Source organism: Falco peregrinus, chromosome 2 (assembly GCF_023634155.1).
Source record: "Falco peregrinus isolate bFalPer1 chromosome 2, bFalPer1.pri, whole genome shotgun sequence".
NCBI classification, from domain to species: Eukaryota; Metazoa; Chordata; class Aves; order Falconiformes; family Falconidae; genus Falco; species Falco peregrinus.
In genome coordinates, this window is record NC_073722.1 from 93,994,340 (window position 1) to 94,015,877 (window position 21,538).

Here is a 21,538-nt window from a genome sequence, read left to right on the forward strand (position 1 = left end):
GGTGGAAGCACCACATCCACACTTTTGCTCGCGTTTTGTGCTCTCACCAGCTTTCCTCGCTCCTGGGCGGCAGGACCATGAGCTGGATGGGCCTGGCGAGGAGCCTCCTGCTGCTGCTGCCCCTCCGCCGCTTTCCTCCGTACCTCCGCTGCTACGTGGCGGATCTGGGCACGGAGGTCCCCGTCCCCAGGCGGCAGCTCCGGCGCACAGCGGGTAGGGGCCGATTCCCCTTGGAACAGCCCAGGAGGAGCGGAGCAGGGTCCCAGCCCTTGGCTCCAGCCAGAGCCGTATCCCGGATCTGGGATAACCCCTCCGCTGTCCCCTTGACGGTGGCTCCGGCTGCACACCCCGTGGGGGTGACGTCCCCCCCGCGGGTCTCGGTGCGCTGCCAAAACCGCGCCAGCCCCTCCGCGGGGGCCGGGGCTGCCCCCCCTGCTCCCCAGCCCCCGCCCCGGGGGGGCTCGGAGCCGCCCGGCCCCCGCCCGCCGCGCCCCGGGGGGGGTCCCCGCAGCCGGTGCCCGCCCTTCCGCCGGGCCGGGGAGGCGGAGCCGGGGCGGGCGGCGGCGGCGGCGGCGCGGAGCAGGTGGGGGCCGGGGCCGCTGGCGGAGCCCCCGGCCGCGCCCGCGCAGGTGAGCGGGGCCTCCCGGGAGCGGTACCGGTACCGGGGCGTGGGGCAGGCGCTGCGGCTCGGGGGAGCGGGGCCGGGGCTGGGCGCGGGGCGGGGGGCGCGGTGGGGCTGAGCAGGGGCGAAACTTTCCCCTCCCCACCCGGGGGTGAATGCAGAGGCTGAACCGGCCCCGGTTCAGCTGTGTGTCCCCATCCCCCCGCCCCGCGACCACCCCCTGCCAGCCCGGGAGGGATGCTCCCTGCCCCAGCGGGCGTCGAGCTCCGCGTCCTGCCCGGCTGCGGCTGTTCGGGCATATTGGGGTCGGGTACCCTGATACTGCCAGCCCCTCCCTTCTTGGGGACCCCAATGCTGGGGGAGGGGTTCAGCCAGCACAGTTGGGGACAACAGGCCTGTTGTCCCCACGGGCCAGCGTCATGCTGTCGGCTCGCGGTGGCCTTTCCGCAGGACCTTTTGGCCTCCCAGGCGGATGGACCCAGGGAGCAGGGCTGCACCAAGTAGCACCGGCCCCCCGAGCGGGACCGGTGGTTTGGGGGTGCAGGGAGACACCTATCTTGGCATGGGAAGGAGGGCGGCTGGAAGGGGAGAGCATCACCAGAACCACAGACCACCCCATGGAGCAGCTGTGAAGCGGCACCTGAAGGTCCCCAGAGCTGCGTTGTCCCGCTTTCCCATTGTCCCGCTTTCCCGTTGTCCTGCTTTCCGGGCAGCAGCTGCCAGCTGGGGCCGATCCTGACACTGGATGTGTTTCCTGGTCTGGCCGGGGACTCCCACGTCCTCACGGAGCTGCTCTGGGCTTCCTGATGCACGCCTCTGCACCATGCCTGGGCTTTCCCTGGGGATGCAGTGGGATGTTGGGAGCTGGGAGATGCTCTGTACCCCCTCAGTGGGCTCCAGGCACGCCAGGGCGATGGTCCGGTAGATGTTAAATAAGGTGGAGGGGAAGCAGCACAGAAACCTTCAGCAGGGCTGGAGATAAATTTGGGCTTTAATGCAGCTTTGCTTTAAAAAGAAAAGCCTGCGAGGTGCTGCCCTGCGGGTGCTGTGGTTTCCCTCCCAGCTGGCGTGAAGCACGGGTCCCTGCACAGAGTGGCTGGCTGTCCTGTGCCACCACCCTGGAGGGGGACACGCTCTGCGGCTAAGCCCTGTGGTGGCTGAGGAGCAAGGGAACACCCTGAATGTGCCCCGGTAGCTTTTCCACCCAGTCCCCACCACCCAATAGCTCTCTGCAGGGGGGGATGCTCACACCTTCCTGCTCCTCTGTCAGGTCTCCAGGCAGGGTCTTGCTGCTGCGGACCCCTCGCCCTGCCGGAGGGCAGGGCCCCCTGCCTCCACCATGGCCAGATGGCTGCCTCGCTCCACCGACCTGACTCGCTTCTGCCAGAAACTCAACCGAGTGAAGACCTTGGAGGACGACATGATGGAGACGTCCTTCAACAGATGCCTTTCCACCATTGACTTGACGCTGCTGGGCATTGGGGGCATGGTGGGCTCCGGGCTGTATGTCCTCACAGGTACTGTGGCCAAGGAGATCGCTGGCCCCGCCGTCATCATCTCCTTCATCATTGCTGGCTTTGCCTCGCTCCTGGCTGCTCTCTGCTATGCTGAGTTTGGAGCCCGGGTACCCAAGACAGGCTCTGCCTACATGTTCACCTACGTGTCTGTGGGTGAGATCTGGGCCTTCCTCATCGGCTGGAACGTGCTGCTGGAGTACATGATTGGGGGAGCCGCAGTGGCCAGGGCCTGGAGCGGTTACCTGGACTCCATCTTCAACCACAAGATCAAGAACTTCACGGAGACCCACGTGGGCACCTGGCAGGTGCCATTCCTGGCCCACTACCCTGACTTTCTGGCGGCTGCCATCTTGCTGGTAGCCACCGCTTTCATCTCCTTTGGGGCCAAAGTGTCCTCCTGGCTCAACCATGTCTTCTCAGCCATCAGTATGGGTGTCATCCTCTTTATTCTCATCATGGGCTTCGTCCTGGCCCAGCCCAAGAACTGGAGTGCCCAGGAGGGTGGTTTTGCCCCATACGGGCTGTCGGGCATCATGGCTGGCACAGCCACCTGCTTCTACGCATTCGTGGGCTTTGACGTCATCGCGGCCTCCAGCGAAGAGGCCAGGAACCCGCAGAAGGCTGTCCCCAGGGCCATTGCTTTCTCCTTGGGGCTGGCCACCGGGGCCTACATCCTGGTGTCGGTGGTGCTGACGCTGATGGTGCCCTGGCACACGCTGGACCCCGACTCTGCCCTGGCAGATGCATTTTACAGGAGGGGCTACGCCTGGGCAGGGTTCCTGGTGGCCGCTGGCTCCATCTGTGGTGAGTACAGGCAGCAGCGTCAGAAGCTGCCCACCTCGCTTGCAATGGGGGCTGGGCACCAGGGTGGTTTGGGTCTGATGGGGTCCTTCTTCTGCCCATCCCTCAGCAATGAACACGGTCCTGTTGAGCAACCTCTTCTCCCTGCCACGCATTGTCTACGCCATGGCTGAGGATGGGCTCTTCTTTCGGGTCTTCTCCCGTGTGCATCCCCGCACACAGGTGCCCGTCATCGGCATTGTGGTCTTCGGGCTGCTCATGGCCCTGCTGGCCCTCATCTTTGACTTGGAAGCCCTGGTGCAGTTCCTGTCCATTGGCACGCTGCTGGCGTACACCTTTGTGGCTGCTAGCATCATCGTCTTGCGCTTCCAGCAGCAGAAGGTGGATGTCCCTGCACCAGCAGCTGGTGGCCGGCCCACCCCTGAGCCCCATGAGGGTCCATCCACCGGCGAGCTGAAGGAGTATGAGTCCTTCTCCGACAAGCTCCAGCTGGTGGACAGGGACAAGAGCAAAGAGCACCGGGAGCCAGGACAGCTGAAGGCAGCTTTCGAGCCCTACCTGGAGTTCCTCAGCGACTTCTACCCAGGCGAGGTGGTCACGGTGGCCGTGGTGACCCTGATGGTGTCTGCCATCTGCCTTTGCTCCGTCTTGGTGTTCGGCAACACCCACCTCCACCTGCCCACCTGGAGCTACTCCCTGCTGCTGGTCCTCTTCAGCCTGGGCTTCCTGCTCAGCCTCCTCCTCATCTGGGCGCATGAGCAACAGCGCAGCACGCAGACCTTCCAGGTACACCCGGGGCCGCAGGTGGGATCAGTCCCTCTGCCAGGGTCGCTGGGGTGGGAGCAGCTCTGGTGGACCCACAGGAGGCCTGGTGAAAGCACCACAGCTGCTGGGGGAGGAGGGTGGTGGCAAGCTCTGGGCGCGGGGAGGTGGTGTTGCCCGTGGTGGCAGTCTGCATGGTCACTGGTCCCCAGGAGAGGACATCCCCAGCAGCTCTGTGTCCATCCCATGGGACTGCTCCTACCCACCCCAGGCTCCTTTCTTCTCATCCCCACAGCCCCCCTACTCCATGCATGTCCCAACTCCTGCCTTTGGCCTGCCCTTGAGCTACATGGTGGAGCTCTTCAGCCTCCAAACCACTTTTGTTGCCTTTTGTGCTCCTCACTCTCTGGTTCCCAGCCTTTCTGGGCCCCGGCCCAGTGTGACATGTGGATGGTAACACCACGTCCCTGCCATGCCCATGCACCAGCTGCTCCAGCAAGGACCATGTTGGCTCTGGATTGCACTGGAAGCTTGTTTGGTCCTTGCGATGATGCCTCTGGGCTGTTCCCAGCGCCCATGCCCACCCTGCCAGCCTGGCTCCCAGCTCCTGGATCCTCATTGTTCCTTTTGGCTGCCTTTTTCTCCGGGGAAAAAAAAGTCATTTTCAGAAAGCCCAGGAGGATGGTCACTTTGTCCCCCACATTTACCAGTGCTGGCTTTTGTCTCTATGGTTTTAAGGATGGGGAACGTGATCCTGCAGGTCTCACGCCCCCCAGCTCCTTTCCTCCCACAGATCCCCCTGGTACCCCTCTCCCCGGCGCTGAGCATCGTCCTCAATATCTATCTGATGCTGAAGCTCAGCTACATGACGTGGCTCCGCTTTGCCATCTGGCTGCTCTTAGGTGAGTGCTCCTGCGGCAACGTGAGCCCCGGGAGGGCGGTGGATGCTTCAGGGGAGAAGGGAGCCGGGCTTGCCCCAGCACTGGCCAGCTGCGTCTGCAGCTTTTCTCCCCTGGCCATGGGTTTATAAAGCACATCGTGCCCCTTTCTGCCTCCGGTTCCCCTTTGAGACAGAAGCCAAGGTCTCCCAGACCCTTTCTGGTTCCCAGTGTGTTATGACTTGTTCCTGTGAAGGTTTGGATCCTCCTTCGAGCTCTGGACCAGAATGACAAGGCTCCCAAGGCAGCTCCCCGGGGCTTCAGAAGCCCTTCCCAGCGAGGGGCTTCCCCCTCCCAGGCTCTGGGGGTGCTCCCCTTGCTCTCAACACGCAGTGGGCTCCTATTCCTCCTGCAAGCAGCTCAGCCAAGCGCCCCGGCGCCGTGTTTTGTGCTGCTTCGCCAGGATGCCGGCCACATCCCTGCCAGCTGCCGGCCTGTGCTCGAGCCACTGCCCTTGCTGTCCCCGCTGCAGGCCTGCTGGTGTACTTCGGTTACGGCATCTGGCACAGCAAGGAGAACCTGCGGGAGCCCAGGCCACAGCGTGTCAGCGCCCGTTACGTGGTGTTCCCCAGCGGCAGCCTGGAGGAGAGGGTGCAGGCAGTCCAGCCCAGCTCCCAGCCCACTGCCGGGCTGCCGGACACCGACGACTGTAAGAGATGACGCTTCAGGGGATGGGGACACCTGGCTATGGGAGCATCTGACCCCCTCCCCACAGCAAGGCCAGAGACCCCCCCACCTCCTCTTCCTGCTCCCTTTGACAGAGAAGCCACTGGGGCAGCCCTGGGCATGTGGCTCCATCTGGAGATGATGAGGATGCTCGCCCTTCCCCACCCGGTCCCTGCAGAGCATGGCTGGGGGCTGGCTCCCTCCCTCTCCGTCGCCAGCACTCAGGAACTGGGTCTCAGCCCAGCGCCTGCCCTGCTCCTGAGGAGCTGTGTCCTTGCCACCTTCCCCCAGGTGCACCCAGGCACCGTGCAGCAAATCTATCCGCAGCTGGGGATGCAGAGGGACCCTGGGGACCTGCGCAGGCAGCCCAGTGCCGCCAGTCCTAGGTCTCATCCTGGCTGCAGCCCTGCAGAGCCCCCCTGCCTCCTGCTCAGCCCACCTGCAGAAGGAGGCAGGGGCCAAACATGCTTCCCCGCTGGCACCCCTGCTGTCCGCACCCCCAGGGCCACGCTCCGTAAAGGCTGGGGCTGAGGAGCTGCTGGGAACAGGAGATGGGAGAAGGGACACGGCTGGTGTGGGCTGTCACAGCAGAAGCCCCACTGCATTGTCCCAGCCGCTGGCATCGGCTGTTTGGGGGGGGCTGGGGGCTGTGCCTGGCTGCAAGGTCACAGCAGGGCCAGGCTTTTGCCCCAGCCCTGAGCTGGGTGTGGGCACTGAGGACCCCAGATTTCTTGCCTTGTCCCCAGAGGTCCTCTGCAGCATCCCTGGGCTGGGCTGCCTGGAGCCAGCTCCCGCCTTCCCCTGCGCCCCAGCAGCACAGTCTGCACTGCCGCCTGCCCCAGCATGGGGGGCTCAGCCCCTCAGGATACCCCTCCCAGGCTCGCTCGGGCTTGAGACGGGCTCTGCAGGTGCTTTTCAGTATTGCCCTCTCCCCGGCGAGCACCCCCACGCTCTGGGGTTCACCCTGGCTGCTGTGGTGTCATGGGGTTGCTCCCCAGCGGCACTGCTGCAGCCACCCTTTGCTGGTTTGCCCATGAGCAGCCTAAAGTGGAAGGGAGGTGGGGGTTTAGCGCGTTTTGGAAGAAAACATGGAGGAGACAATCCGTTGAGCACGAGGTTGCTGAACTGCCAGGCCTTGCAGCGTGGACACCCTGCTCCCTGCAGCCATGCTGGACGTGCAACGTCATCTGCATCCTGTGAGGAGCCGGGGACCGTGGGCAAGCTGGTCCCATTGCTTCTTGCTGGCCAGTCCCTGGGGGGGCCTAGAGGGGCCATGGGTGGTCTCGGTACAATACGCCGGCTCCCTGGGTGAACCCCTCCATCTGCCAGTGCTGCTCCGCATCCCGCCTCTCCCCTGTGCTGCCGCCGCTGCCGACAGAGCAGCGTGTCCCCGCCGTGCTGTGGCCCTGCTTGGCACCTCTGTGTAGTGGCTTGTGAGCAATGGGCTGACACGGTCACCCTCATAAATACTGGTTCTGTGATGGCTCTGGTCGTTTGTGCTGAGTGTGTCCCCAACAGTCCACGTGGGGAGGGTCACGCTACCCACTGCCACCTTCCTCCCAAGCCCTGCAAGGGCAGCAGTGGGCCGGTGCGTGCAGACCCTGCCCACGGCATGCAGACCCTGCCCAGGGCTGCTCTCGGCCATCGTGGGGCCAGGACAGGTCACAGGGAGTCACTGTGACGTGCTCCCAGAGCTGGGCTGGCACGTGTGAGCTGCACACCACCTGGCAGGGTCCACAAGGCACTCCGAGAGCAGCTTTGCTCTTCTGACATGGGTGTTCTGTTCACGAGGAGGGGCTCCGGTGGGACCCACGGAAACTGGGACCTCCAAGGGGCTGGGACAGCTGTGCAAAGGTAGCCTGGAAGGTGAGCTTTAGAGATACACAAATATAACTATACCCGATGGGCCTGAACCCCTTTGCCAGCCTCAAGGACAATGCTGAGCAGCACCAGGGCAGGTTCGCTACAGCTGCCCAGGGTTACGAGCTGAACGGATGGGAGAACTTGTGAACCGGAGCAAATAATGGGAATTAAAGCGTGAGTCACTTGAGATAACCCACAGGCACCCCCATCCTCACCATTGTTTCCTTCCTGTGATAAAGTCATTCTTTATTAAAAAAATATTCAACAAGTATCTGGGGAGGCAGACAGACTGAACTCTCCTTATCAATTGTTGGCTTTTAATGCCTGCTAGAAATCCATTGTCAGCAGGATAAAAGTGAGGAGAAAGAACCGTAGTGATGTATCAGGAGCAAGGGAGCCTGGCGGGTGGCTGAGGAAGAGCAGTAGAAGTCCTAGTAGAGCAGGACAGGCTGAGGTTCAAAACATTTTTGTGTTCTCTTTTGGAGGAAAGTCAATAGAAATCACACTGCAAAATATTCTCAGCTGTTGCTGGGGCTGGGCTCACTCAGCGTGAGCTCCTGATCAGCCTTAATTTGACAAAGATCTAAGAGTTGTTGAACGAGCCTCATAGCAATTGATATTTAATCTATTTTAAAATGTTCATCTGTAAAAATGCAGAGGAATTACTGCTTAGGCTGTGCCATGAAAAGCAAACGTGGATACAGGGTAGCCCCCAGCACAGCCAGGGAGAGGCAGGGAATGATGGGGATGCAGCTGGCAGGGAATTAAAGGATTGAAACATAATTAACGGCAGCCTGGGAGGTGAGCATGCCCTCTTGAGCACACTTGCGTTTTTTTTTTTTTAAATAGGATTACAAAATTGGTCAGTTCGTCTGTGTCATACACCATCCCGTTGCAATAACATGCCCTGCACAGGCACAGAACATGTATTAATTGATTTTAAATTGCCTACCCATTAATGCACACACAAAAAAAGGGGGCTGTCAGCAGCCACTGCCACCAAGGGAGCCCTGCTACAATGATTTGTTCCTGAAAATTGTAGCAGCAGAAAGAAAAAAAAAAAAAATCCAAACTAAAAAGTGTCAGCAGTGCCTCAAGATGGCAGCTCGTAATTGTAGGGAGAACATCAGTTCCCTCATCTGTATCCCCCCAAGTGTGATCCAGCCGGATTTAAAAGCAAACCATCCCCGTACGCAGCTCACCAAACCTTGTTTCATAGAGGATGGGGAGACAACCTCTTGCTGTTTCACTCCGGCTGATAGTACACAGATTTTCCATAGGAGTATCTTTCTCCAAATTACCTTTAAAAAAAAAAAAAATAAAAATCATTTTTTCTGGGATTCATGGAAATGGTCTATCAGCCTATCTGGACTGTATGGAAATCAATCTAATCACAATGCATCAGTGAAGTATTTAGGTCAGTGGCGTAATGGCCGGCGCTGGGGGCTCCGGGAACCTGGAAGGGCTTTAGGGGCCACGGGGCAGGAGCAGCTCCAGCACATGTGCGCCTGGGCTGGGCTAAGAGGGTTAATGTGATCCCTGGATGATAATCCCCCACAAACAGCGTGTGAGTGGGCAGGCAGTGGCCAGGGACAGCCAGAGCCTCACCAGCCCCACTGCTGGACTGGGAGGTCAGGGTAGAGGAGCTACCAGGGCAGTGCTGGTTTGCCGTGCCCTGGGAGGAGAGTTCCCACAAAGCAGGCGTAAGGAGACAAGTTGAAACGCAAATTCAGAGGGGGAATAACATGGGATTTGTACTAGAGAGAAAAATCAACGCCAGGAATACTACCCACCATCGTTTAAATGGTAAAGACACCAAATTAGCCTGGCGTCCCTCCACGCCCAGCCCCGAGATGCGGCTTGGTGGAGGGGTAGCCAGCCCAGCTCCAGGGATAAGCCAAACGGCACTGAGCTGATGATGATCTTGGAGGCTTCAGGAAACAGGCTCGCTGCTTTCGCCCACGCAGCCTCAGCGATGCAAGCTGGGGGAGCTCCTGCAGGGATGGCTGGGCTCTTGCATGGTGAAGTGCAGCAAGGGATGGGAGTCATAGGTGCATCCCAACACTGCTTCAGAGACAGTTTAATCACAGAAGTTACACTGAAATAAGCAGGAACTGACCCATTTGCATACTTGAGCCCTGACCATGCTCAAGGGAGGAAAAAGGGAGCCCCAAGCACTAGAAGAGGGTGGTGGGCTTCTGCCAAGGAGAGAGCAGCCCAACGTCCTAATTAAATCTCTTCCCAGCCTCCTGTTTCTAAATTATCCCTCCTTATCCCTCCCACCCCTCCACCCCAGCTCTGAAAGCACCAAAGACAAGCTGCAGGGCTCGTTTAAGGCTGGCTGTAAGTAATCCTCTCATTATCCCCTGCGATCCTCCCCTCCTCCTCCTGCAGCTACAGCCAGAGGATGAGGTAAGCACAGTTCTTCATCCTGAGACGCCAGCAGCGGTGTATCTGCTCCTCCCACTGCCTGGAAAACGGCAGGGCATTAAAAGATGGCACAAACCCTGGGCTGGGTGGTCCCTTCATCCCTCCGTGAAGTGCCAGTGGCCAGGCCAGCAGCTGGAGCGCTGAGCACAGGGGTACCCGAAGCACGGTAGGAATGCCTGCGGTCATGCTTCAGCAGCCTGCATCTCTGCAGTCCCTGCAGCAAGCTGCTTTGGGGCCACAGCTCTTGGTGAAAACATCTTCTAACCAGTTGTACAAGCACATGCAGGGACAAAGTGGTCCCATCCCAGCAGCAGAGGCTCCTTTCTGACAGCAGACAGGCCAGTCTCCAACCACACAGCCACAAAAGGAGGATAAATCTTCACCACGTGCACAGGAGACAAGGCAAGAAGCAATGTACTTAAACTGTCATGGGGGAGATTTAGGCAACAGACTAGAAACACTTGCTTCTGGCAATGATAACTTTGCCTGAGAGGTTACGAAATGTCCATCAGATGCTGTCAGGAATGGGCTGCAGTGAGCTGTTCCTCTTCTGGAGCAAGGACAGCTGAATTTTCATGATCCCACCTGCCTGGGCTTCCCTTGCTACACTGGAAGCCCTTTAGGACAGCACCAAACCCCATGGGCCCTGATCTTTGCTGGGACAAGAGCTAAGGCACCTTTCTGCACGGCAGCACACTCAATATTGTAAAGGAGATGAAAGCGTTCCTGAAAAACTCTGCTGTGCTGGAGGAGAAGCTAGGAGTCATGTACAGGCTCCTCTGCCCCAGCCCTGCCTTCAGATGATGCTTATTAGTAGTACTACAGCTAAAACTTTAGTGATCACCTACGTAACTTACACCAGAAGAGTTTTATGTGGGGTTAGGCAGTGAGCTTCCCTGGAGCATTAATGCACTTTTTCCAGAAATAATCGGCAGCTGGAGGAAGGCCCAGAGCACTGCAGGAAAACAAGCTGGCTGATCCTTCAAAAAGGTGAAGGGGTGCGAGGAAATCCAAGGCCTCAAAAGGACACTGATCAACATGAGAGCTGCTCAAGAACTGAGGAAAAAAATACCATTTGTGACAATTAATATGGATTTGTGTAACCTCTGTGCTCTGATGGGGACAGCAGCTTGGAAAGAGGCAGCAGTGCTGTTGTACTATAGAACCTTCCATAAGGCATCCAACTGGCTACCTGGAAGTTTGGTGAAGAAACCAAAAAGGAACAATATTGAAATAACACTCAGGAAAAAAAAAAACAAAACAACCCAAAAACAAAACAAAAAAACCCCAACAAACAAGCTCAGTACTGGAAATTACAAGGTGAACAGGGACTCAGATCTTCTGGTGAGTTATTCCAAGATTAGTTCCCAACTTGAAAAAGAACACAACCGAGTCTGGAGGAAAGAGGAATGGGGAAACCAGCTGGGGAGACTAGACTGCCAGGTAAATTACGAGTAACTGCTATTTCAGTACAACAGAAATACGGCTCTCAGTATAACTCTCCACGTTAATTCCTCATAACCTTTCACAGCAGCTGCCAAAGCACAACACATCCCTGCAACTTCACACACAAAACCTCCCGCAGGGCAGCTCCAGCTGCCTGTTCCTTCTTCTCCCTCCAGCCCTCCCAGAGAGCAAATCCTGCCTCCACAATCTTGCCTGTGCCATCCTGCCTGCACACAGAGCAGGCAAACGCTCAGTTTGCCACAGCCACCTCCTTCTCTCATCAAACCCACAGGACAACTGAACATTCAACATACACATCCCAGTTACATTACCCCATAAAACACTGCTGGTTCACCTGGTATTTTTAGGTTCCCAAATGGTACACCGATAGATTTATTGAACTTAAAAACACCCAGGTCCAGCTGCAGTGCCTAATGAATTGATGTGTCAAGGCAGGGGTAAGTGGATCTTCTCTAGCTACACCAGCTGGGGAATAAGGATGGACTTTGTATGTATTAACTTTTTAATACAATTTTAATTTGCATCTCCTCTTTGGAGAGCACAGGAAGGGCTAGCAGCAAGGGACGTAACAGAAACAATAAATAGTAACTAAATATCTTAAAATATAAGTACTTATACTGATTTAAATCAAGCCTCATAACATCTTCTGTGTTCGATACATGCAGTTTTCATCTAGAGGTCGAGGGGGTGTCAGGATGGTTCTGCAATTTCTAGAAGCAACCCAGATTTACAGACCTTAACAACACGCAAGAGACCTCTCCAAATGGTGTAAACAGACAGGTGTGAATCCAAGGCACAGACATTATTTTTTAGATACGTAACTGTAAAATAATTTGCACATGTATAGGACAGGCTCCATTAGGTAAATCATAACTGCATAGAGTTATTTTCAAATAAAGAGGCTAAACCTCATCTTCTGCTGAGAACTAAGTGCAATTTCACTGGTAGGCACGTTTATTAGGTAACTTAAATACCAAAGTGAGCAAGGGGATAATAATGCTGTTGTTCCAGGGAAAAAAGCATAAGGCAAAACACAGGGCACCAGCCAACTGCTGTGGTAGCCTGTACTCTTGGTACTCTACAAAGACTGACAGAAGCTGACTTGAATTTTGGCCCCTGCTTTTCACAAGCTGCCATCTCAGAGAGGTGTCACTACTGCCTTACAGGACAGAACTGCCTGGATGTCCCCAGACCTGCCAGCTGGTGTGTTGGTGAAACAGGCAATCAAACCCAGCGCACACTTGCCATGCCTGGGGACAGAGCAGGCTTGCCTAGCTGCGGCCGTGGGTACACCGAGACTGTTGCACACTCTTTACAAACGATGTCTGGCAACCTTCAGGGAATGAAAGACAATTATTTGTGTATAGCCACAGCTAGGTTAAGGCAGCACGGCAACACCACTGGGGTTTGCTGCCCTCTGACTGCAAAGCAGAGCTCCCTGCACTTCCAGCCCAAGCCAGACAGAGCTGTTTGTGTGAGCATCCTCAGCCCCTTCCCAAACCGCAAGAAACAACTTCTTCACAGAGAGCAGGAGAGGGAGAGTTAAGCCAGGCTTCTTAGAACACAGACATGATTTCCTTCCCAGTGCTCCTTAAGAAGCTCACAATTCCACCCCTCTCCCTGAATCACAGTGCCCAGGTGTCCCAGAGAGTGTAGTGAGGGATCCACCGGATTATACCAGGATCACAGAAAACATCTCAGGGAGGGGAAAAGTCACAGCCCACGTGCTGTTGTCATTGCTGAGCAACCACTGAGTGCCTGTCCTATTTCCAGGCAACTTGTCGCATCCACCATATGTAACAGTGACAAAAGCAAGAGCATGCATCCAGGAAATAATGCCAGTCATGACCCAGGGCAGGGGCTCTACTCTGGGGAATGTGGGCTCCATGTAAGGCTAAAGAACTGTCGTAGGAAGCAGATGAAAATGAGTCACCAGTGCATCTGACAGCAAATTCGGCAAAGGCAATCCTGGCTGTTTAACAGGAGAACAAATCTAAGACAGAAAGCGTTTGTTCACAGCACATCTCTGAATATGACTTTGCTTTCAACATAGTAAGTGCACTCTCAGGCTGCACAGACCCCACTGTGGCAGGCTATGGATCCAAGCACCAGCAGCACCTACAGCACGTGATGTTCCACCAGACAAATGTTCTACACACAAAGATGATGATTAAAAAGGAGCCCCTGGACTCTCATCCATGAGGATGCTCTTGCATGTGCTGGAAGAGACTCAGAGCTGGTCGCAGCAGAAATCTGAAAGTGAAAAGACAGAACTTCCAAGTGTCAGCAACGATGATGTAGCCAATATTTGCACAGATGCTGCCTTAGCATTGCCCTGACACATCCTTGTGTCACGGGCTTCGTGAGTGGCACTGGGGTGTTAGGCAGAAGTGCCGAAGAACCAGCCCCAAAAAGACTCACGTGAAGCCACTGCATTCTGGGAATTACCCACCACTTCAGGTTGTAATAAGCCTTTGAAAATAAGCCTTTGACTGATTTTTCTTCTGCAACTTCATGCTTCCACCGTATCTGAGAAGATGATTTTGGAAAAGTATTCTCACAGCATCACACAGCTTTGCAAGCTCTCTGTTCACAGAGGTATCCTAGAGGGGAAAATCACTACAGGTAAGCAAGTGTGCAGTAGGATCCAGCCTCCCTCAGAAAACAGATACTGAAATATATTCTGTGCTCTCTTAACCCAAACTGAGAATTCTGACACAAGGTTGTAAAAGCCAGGGCTGTTAGTCACTACCACCGTGTTACGGGTAGGTATGAGACTCTACAGCAGCATTCTGCTCCCAGGGCAAGAGGTGTAAGTGCTAAAATGATGATGAAGTAGCACAGAAATCAAAGGAAGATAGGGGTTTTCACACAAGCTCCTCACTGCACTGCCAAAAGACAGTGAGCTAAGCTGAATAAAGGTGGAAAACAAGCAAACAAAAAAGACCTGGAGAGAAAGTGAGGACAATGGCAGGATGGATAGTAAGCTCAGAAGGATGGTCTACAGGAAGAGAAGTTAAAACAGCTGGAGAGGAGGAGGTACAAAAGGCAGGCACCAGCTGCCAGAGGAAGGCTCAGCATTTCAGGGATCATCAGGTGGTGGGTGGACATCTGGATTGTTCACAGCTAAGGGCCAGGAAGGACAAGATCCAGCTGATCAAATGCAGGTGACTGCAGGGCAACTCCTTCCTCTGAGCTCACCATCACAGTCTCCGTATGTAGTCCATGGTGATACAGTCAATACAGTCAGCAGAGCTGAGGTGCAAGTCCCATCCTACAGCAGACCTCCGTACTTTGGTGTGTTAATTTTGCCTGAAATACCATTGATTAAACCTCCATCTATGAACAGATCTTGTATAATCACCTCAGATGTAGCAACCTACGTTGCGTATGAGTTAGGGACACAAATTTCTCCTCAATGAACAACTAACTGACTTCTTTTTTTAGAAATCAAAAGTAGTTGCTAACTAAATGATTCTAAGGGCATTAGTGGCTACTAGCCTGAGACAGAGCCTCTGTTCCAGAAGTGATGCTCTTTTCCTAAGGTGTATGAGAGACCTTGTGCTGAGACCTGCCTGGTGAGAGAGAGCTGCCTTCTCTGCAGAACGGCTGCTGCAGGCTTTGCCCACCAACTACAAAACGGGAGAAAATGTGCAGCAGGACCAAATCTGACTCACCTAATGCTGAGCTCTTCCAGCACATTGTTGGCTTTAAAAACCTCCCTCAAGGCAGCTGCTCTACTGTTGCCAAAGCCATTGTAGGACACATCCAGCGCTTTGAGGAACATGTTTGCCTGTGGTGTGACATAAACACACAAGTGAAAATTTCCCTGTCACTTGATTCAACCTTGGAGAAATATCCTGCCTGTGCACTACCATCCCTTCTACTGTCTGAAAAGCGACTGGGGGTCACTCCCCTAGTCCTTGAATGGGACATGTGATTTGCATTAGACAAGAGATGGAATTAAATTACTGTAGTGGCCCCTTTCAGCCTAAGAGGTTAGAAGAACTGTTTCTTATTTTAATGAGAGACTACTTCCTTTTAGTAGGGTAAAACCTGTATATAAACTACAGAACAATTTCTGTATTGATTTAGGAATCAGAAGTGAAATGAAACAATTCAAAATATTATTTATAGTAATTTTGACTCTAAAAAGGGAAGGAAATAGAAATGGAGAAATAAAAACACATGCAGTATGTCAATAGACAATGGATGAATTTACACTCTTAATTCCAAGGTCTATATAATCCCAGACCATAGATGGCTGTCAGACAGGCAAGGGCATAAGGCAAACAGCACATGATGGCGTTCACGCTTGTTTAAACAGATAAAAGTTTCATGTGACTTCTCACAATTTAAAAACAGGAGTGACAACATTTCCTACCCCCAAGCCCTTGGCCAAGGCAGCTGCCCCTTGGCTATGGGAATGGTTCCAGCTGATTTTAAGTTTCTTTAATCCAATGTTTTCTGCTATTGCTGTTCCAAGAATTTCACCTCAGAAAAAAGATGAAGCCAAACAATTTAAGCATTAAAAGGATTATGTTTAAGAGTTAAAACAGAGCTCAGGTTAGTTTAGATATTTCTCTGCAACTGTCTATATTACGTCTGGGAAGGCAATTAAATTTAAAACTATTTCCTTTTGTACCTTGTTTACCATAAACACAAAGCAGAAGCTGCTGGACAATAAAGCATATGAGTGCTCTGACCACAGGCTGCAAACATAGCAAAGAGGGAGAGAAGATCCATTCCCTGTATCACAAAGCCAGGGTATGCTGCTCATGTGTGCAGATGTGACTGCACAGGCTCATTCTCCAGCCTGACAAGAGTCTGAAAGCTGAGAACAAGCAAGCAGGTAGGTAGCCTCCCACAGTCCCTCACCCTTCCCCAGCTCTGGCCTCCAGCCAACTGAAGCCTGCTGGTCTGCTCTGATGGCAGAGAAGCCAGCTCCACTCTCTCTTTAACCCCTCTCAAAGCTCCACTGTCATAAAATCTGACTAGATTTCCCCAGCAAGTGTTCTGTGAGTTTCCACTGGGACAGTAAAGAAATGAGGTCATCAGCCAGCACAGAAAAGGAAGCCATTGACATGCTTGAAGACCAGAAGACTTAGGAAAGCTGTTTGATTGTGAAGGCAGCAGAACCTGAGCAGGATAGGGGTGGAGAGAAAAGCAGCCACTGCAGCCTTCAAAAGTAAAAATGAGGAAAAAAGTAGGGCAGAACTGGGAAGGAACAAAGCCAATGGCTAGTGTGTTCCTGGTGGCCAGAAGAGAAGAGGATTATGGTTGTTTCCTCTCTTGTGAGCCAGAGAAGCCCACTGAAGACAGGGAGGATCTTCAAGAAGGAGGCTATAGCAAGTGAGATGTGTGATGATTAAGAGTCATAAAGCAGTGGATGGAGAGAAGATTGTGAATTTTTCATGAACGACAAAATACAGGGAAAATGTAGATTTGACAGATGGCATGGGATGTGGCATGGGAGAGAAAAATTCAGGACCTCCCTTTTTGATTATGTACCCATCACAGACAATGTTGGAAGTAGAGAGATTTGGTGCATGGTTGTAGAGTGAGACCTGGAGCACAAGAAGATTTGTGAGTCTTCATCCTGGAGATAGTAGCAGAACATGTGGCTGGGGTTGCCTAGAGAGCCACAGATGGAGAAGATGAAGCATGTGCCAGTAAGGTGCAAAAAGGAGATGAGCATAAAGGTTTAAAAGTCAGGGATTAGCAATGGTATTATGAGGAGTGTACTACAGAAGCGGACAGTCAGAAAGACGGAGGAGTTCAGCCCAGCACAAGTAAGCCTGGTGAAACCAGAACAGACTAAAGCCCAGAGCGCAATAACTGGGTTTCATTATATCGCACATCATCACAGGAGCACTGTGAATGCAAGGATGTAACAATTAAGTAACAGCATGCTTAAAAATCAGGAGCCAAAGAAAAAGACCAACACGTATTAGCAAGGTCAAGACCAACAATAAAAGAAATAGACAAAGTCACTAGCAAAGGAAGTCCCCAAACCACAACTTGTCAAGGGTGGCAGAGTATCAGGGACATACAACTGCCTGTTCCACTCCCACACCTCCCCTTGGCACTTGGAATGACCTCTCAGTGATGAGGAGCTAGACAGAAGGACTGTTGGCAAACTTCATTCTGCTGGATGTTTTCGGCTGTTATTAAGCATTTTACACACCTGTGAAAGCTGAAATAATGATGGAAAAAATAAGCAAGGAAGACCATCAGAACTTGTGAACTAGGAAGAACGGGGAAAGAAACAGAAGAGGTAAAGCTTGCAATGATGTAAGAAGAGGGTAAGAATGAAGATGGGTGAATGATGATAGCTTGACACTGGTTTTGCCTACAAAGAGTCAAAAATACTTCTCAGGAAACTGAAAATATTAACCGACCCGGCTCCCCAAAGGTCTGAGGCAGGCAAGCAACTCATTAAGCCGCATTGCTAACTGCCCCAGCACTCCTCTCTGTGCCATCTGCACAGACAGTACTTTACCTGCTTTGTCACCAAACATGTTGTAACTTAGATCCAGAATTTCCACTTTGCTGTTTGCTGTGATGGCATCTGCTAAATACTTGGCTGCATGATCAACATATTCATTTCCTGAGAGCTGGAGGGACACAATTGTAGTATTTTCTAGAAGCATAGCGGAAAAGGTCTAAGCTCCTTCAACACCTGATTCGTTGTCAGATAAATTGACAACTGGCGAAAGAAAAAACACTATCAGATTATCAAATCTTATCCTGTCAGATGGCAGGGAGGCGCCTGACCTCTATGCTGCAATGGCAGAAGCAGTGCCAGACTTGCAAAATAAGAATGCTGAACCTGGTCTAACATAATATTTTAGCAGGAACAACATAACTTCATTTTTGAATTTACAGCCTGTCCCTAAGTTAGGCTCATTCAAGTTTTGCCACACAAATATGGGACATGAGACAAAAGTGCTCCTTGTACATGTGTGCTTCCCAGTCCAGGCACAACCTACACTCAGCAAAGTGAAAGCGGGTTTCCTGGTTCCTCATTGTGGCTTGAAGAAAAGAGCTTAGGCTGGGAGCGACCGCAACACTGAATGTAACAACACGAATGGATGTGAAGGCAGACAGAGACCCAAATATGAAAGCATGAACTTCACCGCCCACCTACATACAGAATGAATTTTCCTAGCACAGAAGAGAACCTTTAATACTGAATCCAACCACTAGAAAACAAAAATAAGGAAATCCCATGTTAACAAGCAGTTCAGAGCACAGAACCTGTCCCCTTCATCCATGATGAGTTCCTAACCAAACAGATTAGGGTTGCCTTAGTTATATGAGAGTTGTGTTTTCAGCTGTCTAAACTGGCCGTGTTCTTTGTGAATAAACTACAACCTTCAGTGTAGCGACCAGCATGACTTAGAGAAAGTTCTGCCTGTATTGTAGCAAAGGCCTGGAGATTCAGACACTGAAAGAGCAGGTTAATGCAAGTGCTGGAAAATGTAATGCAGAGACATGACAGGGGCTCCACACAGACCCATCCTGGGCCCTGCTCTGCGTTCTTCACACAGAAGCATCGCACAGGGACTCCTAGACTGTCTCTGCACATAACAACCTCAGGTATGACAGGGCTTGTTAGTGCCTCTGGGTATGTGCTGGCACAACCAGATGTATCCCACCAAACTCAGCTCTGCAGAGCCAGCACAGGACCCTGCCACGTGTAACCCACAACCCAGACAACCTGTCCACATATGACCAGGAGATGCTACTTTAATTATCAAAGGCAGGCATATCGACCCTAGAAAAGCAGGGACTAAAACCATCATCTCTAGACAGAACACTGCCCGACTGAGACTTAAATTCAGGAAGTGCGACTCTGCTTCTGCTCCCTGTATCTGCACTATCTGTAGTCTAACACCACAGAGGTATTAGGAAGAGCAGATGTGTGTGGCTAGAACAGAGGCTTGGAGATTCACTCTAGATGGGCTTCTCTTCCACTTGTCCCTATTGAGAAGCCCCTTTTCCTAGATGCCAGTTGTGCAAATTCAACTTACAAAGCCTTAACTGTTATTAACTGCATCCTCTCAATAGTCTTTTAAGTTTCAGGAGGATGTTTCTGATCCTCAATCAAAGCCAAAATTTGCTCTTTCTCCTGGCTTTCCAGAAGCTTCACAGGAGTAACAGGACTGAACTCACTCCAGTAAGTGGCATCCTAACTTCACAAAAGTAAATGCTATGAAAACAAGTGCAAAAAGGTGACAAAGCAGCAGTTTTAAACACTCACTGTTCAAACAGTACTCCAGTTCCGGTACCGTTTTCACACACAGTCACTGTGACAGCAGGACTGGTTAAATCCACAAAACCAGCACAATTTCCTCCTCTACACCAATGCATCCACCAGAGAACAGCAGATGGGAGAATACAAACCTGAAATGTAGCAGTTTTCTTTCAGCATCTCTGTAATTGCAGCTGCCCCTTTTCCCTACAGCCAGTTGTCACCCAGGTCTAATGTGACCATAGAGGTATTAACCATTAAGGAAAGAGCTAAAGCTCTGGCACCCTGCAACAACAAAAGAAAAAAACAACAAACAACCCAGGTCATTTACAGTTTCACTGTGTTTACAAACCTCCTGTGAATCTTTCTGTTTCAGCTCCCATTAGTTTGGCAGGGCGCAGGGGAATTTCACAAAGCCGTCAGCAGAATCGTGCAAAAAGATTCCTCTTCCAAAATCATTTAAAGCTAGACTGGAAAAGCAAACACTGAATATGATTTAAGATATTTCATTTATGTTATTAAATAATTAATTTCTCCTTCTGTAAAAATGATGAAAAACACTTCTGCTGTCAATATTCATGACACAGAGGAAAAGGTTCTGGCCCACCATGTGATGTACCTTTCTGGACATCACTTCTACCTGGCAGTCTGAGTACAGCCATAGTAAGTTCCCCTTTAATTTACTTATGGCTGCTCTGAATCCTGACCTCGACATTTAAGAAGCCTGTATTGCACCAATATCCTGATGTCTGCCAGCAGGAATTCTTAATTTCAAAAATATTTACAGTTAAAACAGAAGTATAGCAATGACCTTGTGATTACTCAACAGATACTGCAAAATCGAATTACTTTCTCCAGCCTTGGATATCAGACACAGGAAAATGAACTGGAAGGTAATTCAGAGAACTATTCCAGATAAAACAAACTTAACACAAAGGCTGATCACCAAAAACTAGTATGAAAGGCTGCACCCTTTTCATGGTCCAAACTATGCATCTCCAAAATGCCATGCCCACTGAAGGCAGCTTTCATGGGTGGGACTACCCGACACGAACCAATGCAGGAATGTACAAAAGGTTTATAATTTCTTCCTAAAAACATTAATTTAAAAGATGTGCAAGTACCCCAGGGGAGACAACGCACTCTCTGGAAAAAATCTTGACCCAAGGGGGAAGAGAGGTAATGACACACCCGCACATCCCATCCTCACACCTCCCCTCCTGCATCCAGGGGAGGCGATCCCCATTTCCAGGCCCTGCAAAACCATCTGTGGGCAGATCGCTACTGCTCGCCCAACAGCAAACCTCGTGTGGGGTAGTGCTGGCTCCTAACTGGTACCTAATCTGCCAGCATGGTGGGCAGAAAAGTGTCCTTGACACGTTTTTGACATAAAACCTGGGCTGTTCAGATACTCAGAGGAGTTACGAAAACATTCTGCTTAGTGGGAAAGACAAAGCTGACGGTCCCTTGGATGGGGCATCTGCGCTGGTTTCTGGTTCTGGTGAGGGACCATAGCGGCGCATGAGGGCAGGGTGACGGAGGGGACATCCCCAGCTGCCTGACAGGCTCTGCAGCCCCTCCAAGACCCGAGCCCAGTGCAAGTGTGCCTCACACAAGGTGACAGTGCTGCCACCCCTCACCCGTGGGCCAAGGCCCCATGCTTGGCCTGCGGCCTGGTGCATGCCACAGGAGGCCAGGGTCACGCCGCAGGCCCTGCACACAGCCCGGTACCGGCTCTGTCCCACGGGGCCACTGCCACCCTCCTCGCCTGTGGGGGAAGAGTGATGGAGTCAGTTTCACCCAGCAGCTCCCACGACGCCCCGGTGCCTGCCGCGTTGTGGCTGCTCCTACAGCGCCTCAGCGGGGCCTCGGCGGGGTCTCGGCGGGGTCTCGGCCGGGCCTCGGCCCGTGCCAGGCCGCTGCCTGCCAGGACCTGCAGGGGACGAGCCCGGCGTCCCCGTGGGCCCCCCCCCCGGGGACACCAACCGCGGAAGCCGGGCCGGGCCGGGCCGAGCCTCAGCCGGCGGGGCCGCCTCACGCCACCCCCGGGACGCTGCCGACCTGCGCCGTTGCCGCGGCCATGGCTGCGGGCCGGGGCGGGGCCGGGGCGGGGCCGGGGCGGGGCCGGGGCGGGGCCGGGGCGGGGCCGGGGCGGGGCCGGGGCGGGGCCGGGGCGGGGCCGGGGCGGGGCCGGGGCGGGGCCGGGGCGGGGCCG

General features: G+C 53.2%; 2 protein-coding genes across 2 annotated transcripts; one reads left to right on the forward strand and one right to left on the reverse strand.

Annotated features, from left to right (window-relative positions):
* The first annotated feature begins 539 nt into the window (after positions 1 to 539).
* Positions 540 to 7,272, forward strand: SLC7A4 (solute carrier family 7 member 4). The gene is made up of 5 exons (XM_055796495.1): positions 540 to 629; positions 1,893 to 2,943; positions 3,050 to 3,726; positions 4,496 to 4,604; positions 5,113 to 7,272. Exons 2-5 carry the CDS (start codon positions 1,962 to 1,964, stop codon positions 5,298 to 5,300), a joined length of 1,956 nt encoding a protein of 651 aa, XP_055652470.1. The 5' UTR covers positions 540 to 629; positions 1,893 to 1,961; the 3' UTR covers positions 5,301 to 7,272.
* Positions 7,273 to 13,018: 5,746 nt separating this feature from the next.
* On the reverse strand, positions 13,019 to 21,423 carry LRRC74B (leucine rich repeat containing 74B). The gene is given in 6 exon segments (XM_055796496.1): positions 13,019 to 13,669; positions 14,744 to 14,859; positions 15,451 to 15,560; positions 17,569 to 17,775; positions 19,476 to 19,608; positions 20,964 to 21,423. Coding segments are annotated over 6 exon segments (621 nt in total). The 5' UTR covers positions 21,006 to 21,423; the 3' UTR covers positions 13,019 to 13,656.
* Positions 21,424 to 21,538: the final 115 nt, after the last annotated feature.